We start from the raw sequence: 7,391 nt of genomic DNA, 5'->3' as shown, positions 1-7,391 counted from the left end.
AGCCCCTTCATCCCTGACGAGAGTCTGTGTGTCTAGGTGGGTATTTGTCTGAGCAATGAAGTTGCATGAGCAGGAAGCAGGCCTCTCCCCACATACTCTATTCTATCCCAGGACTCCGGGAACTTACTTATTAAACTCCTACATGCCAGGGGTGGCCTGTATTGAGATACAGCAACCTGAACAAGATCCTGGTGGATTGGGGGGGGCGGGTAGGGGGAGTGCCACAGGAAAGTAAGCAGAGACACCACACAATATGAGTATCCAACTCCAAAGTTTTTAATCTCAACTCTGGAAGGCTGGGCCAGGCCAGGTGCCTGAGGCCCTGGGCTGTTCTCCTTCTGTGGGCTTCATACTCCAACATGAACTCCAACTTCATACTCAACTCCATACTTCATACTCCATCTTCATACTCCATACTCCAACTGTGGCCTTGGCTTCTCACTCCTGCGTCTTCAGACCGCTGTCCTGGGGTATAGTTCCATTCTCTCATCAATCCTTGGTGGTAACTTCTGCTCGGCCTCCTCTCATGCTGCTCTGAAGAAGTCCTCCTCCACAGCCAACTCATCCTTGGATCCCCTCCCAGGGGACATCAACAGTCTAAGCTGGAACCCTTGCCCCCCATTTCAACCCCCATCACCACAGCCAGTAAAGCCTCAGTCAGGGGCCCTGCCTCCTCTCCTGCTGCCTCCACAAGCCCCACTAAGGCCAAGGCCCGCTTCCGCGGGCACTGCCCTGGCCCCAGGGTCCAGCGGGCACAATGGGCAACCAACCGGGGCCGGCCCAAGCGGAATACCTCACCCACGGACTCTGGGCCACCATGGGGTCCAAGGTGGATATGGCCCACAGCCTCTTCCAGCTCCTCCTCCAGCCCAGGCAGCAAGAAACGGCCAGCAGCCTCCAGTGCCTCCTCAGCCTCTGAGCCCAGCAGGGGCTGGCCTGGTGGGGGAATTGGCCCCAGGGCAGCCCCACAGCCCCGGCAACCATGCAAGTGATGCAGGATAGGCCAGGCTGCACTGGGTGACAGGCCTCGAAGTGGCACCAGGTCCATCTGGGCTTCGGCAAAGCTGCCAGCTAGCAGAGCCCGGAAGAAAGGTGAGGCAGTAGCTGAGGCAGCTCGCTGGGCAGGGAGCCGTAGGCCTGAGTCCAGTAGGAAGTGCAGGTCAGGGGCTAGGATGGGGGCTGGGCCCAGCAGAGGTTCATAGAGGCAAGGGGATGGGGAATCTAGGTCCAGGGGGATTGGAGATGGAAGGGCTGGAGTCACAGTGGGAGACACCAGGCTTTGGAGGCAGGAAAGGGAGTCTGCAGCAAAGAAGAGGAACAGTGGATGTGGAGCTGGCCGAGTTAGTGCCGAGAGGAGGAGCCGGAGGCCACCCTGGTCCAAAAGTAGCCGGCGCCACAGAGAGGGTTTCCTTTGGGAAGAAAGGTGAAAAAGGGTGACACTGCAGAATAGTAACTTTGCTCCCCTGACCCCTATGAGACACCCACATCCTCCTCACCGACAGATGAAGGGCAGGGTCAGTGCACAGGCCACACGATCCTCAGGGCTTCCAGAGAGCAGCAGGTGAGTGAGGGCACCCACTCCAAAGGGTGATTCAGCCTGTACGGTCAAGTTCTGCAGCAACATCTCTCCTGCGGAGATGAACAGAGCAGATCAGCTTGAGAGTTGATGTCCCAACTCTGGCAAAAACCTTAGGGAACGGAAGAGGGGATGACTGCAGGCCCTGGAGGGAAAGGGTCCAGATGCTAGGAAATAGAGGTCAAGGACAAGAACAAAGTGTGATGGTCAGGAAGTGCAGTCGGAACACCGGATAGGGCATTCCCTTGCAGTGCTGGGAGGAGTGGGAGGCCTGGGAGGACATGGGGCCTCAGCTGTGGGTTTTCAAATCAGTATGCCCAGTGGGAAGGCAATCAGGACAATGCAGAACCAAGAGCAGATTAGGTAAAGAAATACAGACAAGCACAATTCTAAATTGTTGGGGCTACACCTGGTGTTGGGGTATCTGGGCCCCAAGACTTGGGCAGAGGATGGGGCAGAACTTTGCATCCTGGAAGTCCCTGTCCTCCTCCCATGTGGTGACTGAAGTTGATGGTAGGCTGGAGAAGGCAGTGAGAGCCATGAGTAGCAAGGTGAGGTTCTCAGTCCAGAACTAGAGGGGGATGGGACCTCTTATGGGAGACACACCCAGCTCCCGGTGCTGGCGTCGAGCCGGCCGGGCACGCAGTGTGGGCCAGTCATCTGGGGCAACGCCTAACACAAGCCAGGCACGCAGCAGTGCAGCACCATAGCTGCGCACGAAGGCCTCGAGACAGGCAGGGTTGCAGGTAAGGCGCGCCAGGATGCGCAGTGCACGTGGGCTCGGTGGGCCTGGCGAGCCTGTCACATAGGCCAGCAGGCCACACAGGGCTGGGCCGGTCACCAATGCCCCACTTGGGTCGGGAGCCTGGGAGAATCGCGACAGTAGCAGCAGCGCTGGCCCCTCACGGCCCCAAGGCTCCTCAGAGGTGGCTGCAGGGCTCCGCCCTGGTGTGCGTGGCATGCGAGGCGTCCGCAGTGAGGTTGGACCCAGGGTGGGGCTGGTTGGCTCAGCTGGCTCTGGGGGTGGTGGAGGCGGGGGACATCGCTCAGGGGACCAGTCAGGAGAGATGTCTCCCGGGCCTGCGGCATAGCCCTCAGAGATCAGCCACGACCTGCAGAGGGAGAAAGGAGAGACTGAACCCAGAGCCAAGGTAATGGAGCAGGGACAAAAGAGCTGTCATGCAAAAACAGGTGCCTGAAGCCAGGAAGAAGAAGTGGGGCCAAGGGGATATAGGAAAGAAAGAGAAATGGGGGCAAAAAACCACCCAACTCATTTAGCAATTACTGATGCCTATGTGCCAATTATGTGCCAAGCCCAGTATTACGTACTGGGCACAAACAATGAACAAAACTAAAGTCCCCATCCTCCTAGAATTTATATTCTAGCGAGGGGCAAACAGAAAACAAAAAAGGCCCAGTGAACCTGTCTGGGTCCAAAGTTCAGAAGTGCTGGGGTAGAGCCAAGGCCAAAGGTAGACCCGGTGGTCTTATCCAGGGAGAATGAGTCAATAAGAGTCCTACTGAGACAGAGTGGGGGATGAGGGTAGTGAAGAGAGCCAGAGCCCTCCATCCTCAGCAATCAGGTGGAGACTCACCTTAGGCTTCGGAAGCTTCCAGCCTCTGCCCGCTCAGGGGTCCGCTCCTCAGGGAAGTCCCAAGAAGCAGCTTCTCTTCCCTCTTCTTCCTCATCACCAGCATCGCCACACAGCTGCCCAGCCAAGAGCGGTACAAGTCCCAGAGCTTGTAGCCTGCCCAGGGCTCCAGTATCATACAGGAAGCCCACAAGGGCAGCCACGACACGAGGGTGCCAGTCACTGGCACGAGGGTCCCGCAGCAGACCCATCAATAGCTCCAAACCACCTGCATCCCGCAGCCGGGCCCGGTTGATGGCCTCCCGGCACAGCAGGCACACAGCCCGCACCAGGGGCTGCTGGGAGGCTGGGCCAGCTCCATTAGGCCCCCTGCGCCGCCGGAGCTCACCCAGTAGTACCTCCACACCACCAGCATTGCCCAGTGCAGGCCGTACAAGGCCTTGGGCACACAGGTTGGCAAGGATCAGGATAGTTGCCTCTCGTACTGCCTTTTTGGGGTGGGAGGCCAAACTGACCAGTGGTCCTAGCCCCCCACCCAGACTTAGCTGCTCAGCACAGGCCCGGGAGCAACCTCGACTCAGCTCCAAGAGTGCACGGACTAAGGCCAAGGTCAGCGCAGGGTCTGGGGCAGCGGCCAGAAGCTCAGCCAGAGGGCGTACTGCTCCCCGCTGTGCCAGGGCCAGGCGGTGCTGGGGTGAGTCCGCCAGGTTGCGGAGGGCACGCACCACACTCTGCAGGCATTGTGAGTCCTGGCAGGCTGTCAGGCTCTCAACGAGCAGAGGAACAGCACCTGGAGAGGGAAGAGGATGACAGAGTAAGCAAGGAGATAACCAAGCCCCTCTGCCACCCCAAGCCCTAGCTAACGCCACACTCATAGCCTTCTCACCAGCAGAATGGATGTCCCCACAGCTCTCAGGTTCCATGGCTAAGTTCCCCAGAGCCCGGGCTGTTCGGTTCTGGATGCTGTCTGTCTTCACACATTGAAGAATAGTCACTGCAAGAGAATTTGGCCTCTTGAGGGTCCTACCTCTTCTTGTCTCTCTCATTAATGACCTCAAGAATGTGACCTGAGATGGTCAGGGAGGGCCTCTGGAAGAAGCTAATACTTAATAGGTCTGAAAGGTTAAATGGGTCGATACTTGTTAGGAAGACGGTGGATGGGGATGTTACAGGGCATTTCAGATTTGGAAGCAGCCTTTGCAAAGGCCCACAATTGAGATCCATTGTCTGTGCTGGGCCTCAAATACCAGGCCAAGGGATCAGGCAGGACTTGAATATGAGGGCACTGGGAACCACACAGGATTTTAAGAATAGTAGTGCTGTGATGCAATCTGGTAACCAGATTGAGAAGAACGGATTATAGAGAAAGAATAAGGCAAGGGAAGCAGCAAGGAGGCTGTCCCAATTGTTAAGGTGAGAAAGGAGAGTGGCCTAAACCAAGTCAGCTACCAGCACAGCCCATAACATGGGCACCAGTCCCTGAGCACATGATGGGAGAAGGATGAATGCAGATGGACTAAGGAGATATTTAAAATGTTGAACAGCGACTGATGATGTGCATCACATGCTAATAACAAAACCAGTAATTTATTGAGGACTTATTAATGTGCCAGGCCTCTTGTTATGGCCCAAATGCACTTTAGGCCAGTATAAAATATGTTAAAGTTTCATTTTATCAAAAAAATTAAGATTTCGTCAGCAGAGTGTAAACTGTGTTCCCAACATTGCCACTAGGAGGCGCCAACTTAGCTGGTAAACAGAAAAGCCTTTTTTTTTTTAAGATTTTATTTATTGGAGAGAGAGAGAGATAGGGCGAGCACAAGCAGGGGAAGCAGCAGACAGAGGGAGTAGCAGACACCCTGCTGAGCAGAAAGCCCATGCGGGACTCGACCCCAGGACTCGGATCATGACCTGAGCGGAAGGCGGGCCGACTGAACCACCCAGGGGCCCCGCTTGTTATCTTTCGTTAGGATTTGTTCTTATTGTACTAGTTTTTAATAACTCAAAGTGCCCAGTCCATTCTTAGAATGCCTGCATTGTCTATTTCATTTTCTCCCTACTTCAATTTTGTGAGGTAGCTATTATTCCATTTTACAATGAATTCTCACTGCAAAGAAACATGACACTTTCCGGCCCAAGTTCGTGAAATGGTAGCCCTCTACAGGGCCACCTATTAGGCATTAAGTGTCTGCTATAAACCTCATAAATCACCTAGAAGTCCCCACATAACCCCTTGGTCTCCACTGGCCCAGATTCGAGGAAGCAATCAATACCCAGGTCATGGCTGTAATTATCTGATCTGGTCAGGTTCAGGTGTAATCTATAAAGGAGGCTTGAGGGTTTGAGAGGTACGGGTGTTGCCCGGTCAGAAAGTACATTCTTTCCAGCTACAACACAAAGAACTCAAAACTCCGCCCAGTCCCAGAGAAAGAAGTTGCAATGCGTGGAATCCTTCTAGGAAATGAGGGCGGAGCACTTACCCAAAGGGAGAATGCCTCCGAGTCTGCGCACTTCAGCCCGGCACGCCCCTTCCGTACAGCAGTTGGCTAAGATGCTGAGCGCCAAGTCCAGAGTCTTGCGCAGGCGCGCTGGTGGCGAGGGCGCCGACGACGCCACAGCGGAGGGGGCAGGGCCCGGCGAGGGGGCGGAGCCAGCAGAAGTCGCTGACTCGACGGACGAGGGGGCGGAGCCGGGGCCAGCCTGGGACGGGGCGGGACCCGCTGCAGCCGCTCGCCGTAGCAGAGCGAGAAGGGGGCGGAGCCCGCCGCGCGCCCGGAAGCGCTCGATTCCCCCTGCAGCCTTGACGTGGCGCGTGCGGAGGGCTAAGAGCGCACGGCCCAAGGGTGTCTCGTTGGTAGCTGTGTCCTTTCCCCCACCTAGACCCTCCCCGGCCGCCGCCGTGAGCTGCGCGAGGCAGAACGAGAGCGAGTCCGTGAGGGTCGGTTTCGCAGCCGCCATCTTGGCTCAAGCCTAAGGCTCCGCCCCCCTCCTCGCCGCTGGTCCAAAGGAGCGGAACTGGAGGAGAGGGGCGTGGCCAGGCACCTCCTCTCTGACGCTTTTTAAGTAGCGCCACCGCAGTTATTTTGCAAGTTGGAAGTTGTAGTTCTCGATCCCGGTACTCTAGACAGTCGCGGAAGGCACGTAGAGAGTAGTGGTTATCTAATCGCTGAATGAACCCAAGAGGCGCATGTGGTGTACGCTGAGATATGTGGTCGGCGCCTTGCTTAGCACGCCTGCTTTAGAACAGAGGAGAAATTCAGGGGGCTCGCAGTGGGCTGGTTCCTTTGGAGAACCCGGACATCCGACATGGAGACTCAGTACCGTGCTGCTCCAGGTGGCATGGCTACTCCAACCACCCCCCACCACCACCACCACCCGGCGTGTTCACAACAGCGACCGCCTTTTCCTTCCAGCTCGCTTCCCTGCCCCACAGTGATGGCCCGGCCACCGAAATCCGCACTGACGGGCTCAGACTCGGAAGCCAGGCCCAAAGTATGAAGCTCCTGACAGCGGCGGCAGATGGGAAGCTCTTGCTCAGTTAGGTGAATGAGAGGGTTAAACCTACCGAGACCGGTCGCTGCCACTTCCTAGAGCGGCACAGGCTATTGGGCATTTCCGGTTCCGGTGCTGGACCCGGTCCCCACCCCACCCCATCTCAGGTGGGGAATGTCTCCCGGTGACCCTCAACTTTTGAACTGAGTGGCTGGTTTCTAGGAAACAGATCTTTCTTCACTGCGCTGTAGTACACGTCGCCAGAAGTGGGCAAGGGAGAGCCCAGAGGGTGCGGAGTTATAGGGGAATTGGACATCAGTATCCTGGGGAGCCCAGAGCTCTGCGCCCTCGTTAGCGGAGTTCCACAAGAGCGCACCCCGCCCCCCACCGTGTGCATGCGACAGCCAACCTCCTGGGAAATACTGCTGATCCGGAAATACCGATGTAGGTCAGGCTCTGGCCCAGGGAGGAAGCCTTTAACAGGACCAACTCTCTTGCATTCCCCAAAGCCTTGGAGTGCTGGGAAGTGGACTGACCGTAGCCTACTTCCCTGACCTCTTTCACCACAAAAGTGATGTGGGAAACAAGCGGAAGAGAAATTGTTAAACTTTCTTAATACCTACAGCCCACTGACAAGTCCTTGAAAGAGGCAAAGTGACATTCCTCTAGGGACTCAACTGCCTCAGTGTTAATACTTTGCTAAGGGCAAAAGACAATCCTAGCTCCACCAC

The 7,391-nt window shown here is 56.3% G+C and overlaps 1 protein-coding gene across 1 annotated transcript; it reads right to left on the bottom strand.

Moving 5' to 3' along the window:
• Window positions 1-265: 265 nt before the first annotated feature.
• Window positions 266-6,141, bottom strand: LOC111162248 (armadillo repeat-containing protein 5). The gene is made up of 6 exons (XM_022526528.1): window positions 5,649-6,141; window positions 4,055-4,162; window positions 3,172-3,958; window positions 2,183-2,688; window positions 1,497-1,629; window positions 266-1,409 (listed from the first exon to the last, which is right to left on the bottom strand). Exons 1-6 carry the CDS (start codon window positions 6,124-6,126, stop codon window positions 590-592), a joined length of 2,832 nt encoding a protein of 943 aa, XP_022382236.1. The 5' UTR covers window positions 6,127-6,141; the 3' UTR covers window positions 266-589.
• Between the last annotated feature and the right edge of the window lie 1,250 nt (window positions 6,142-7,391).

This window comes from Enhydra lutris, unplaced genomic scaffold (assembly GCF_002288905.1).
Source record: "Enhydra lutris kenyoni isolate GAN:26980312 unplaced genomic scaffold, ASM228890v2 scaffoldscaffold90, whole genome shotgun sequence".
Classification (NCBI taxonomy): Eukaryota; Metazoa; Chordata; class Mammalia; order Carnivora; family Mustelidae; genus Enhydra; species Enhydra lutris.
This window is presented reverse-complemented; position numbering and strand designations above follow the sequence as displayed.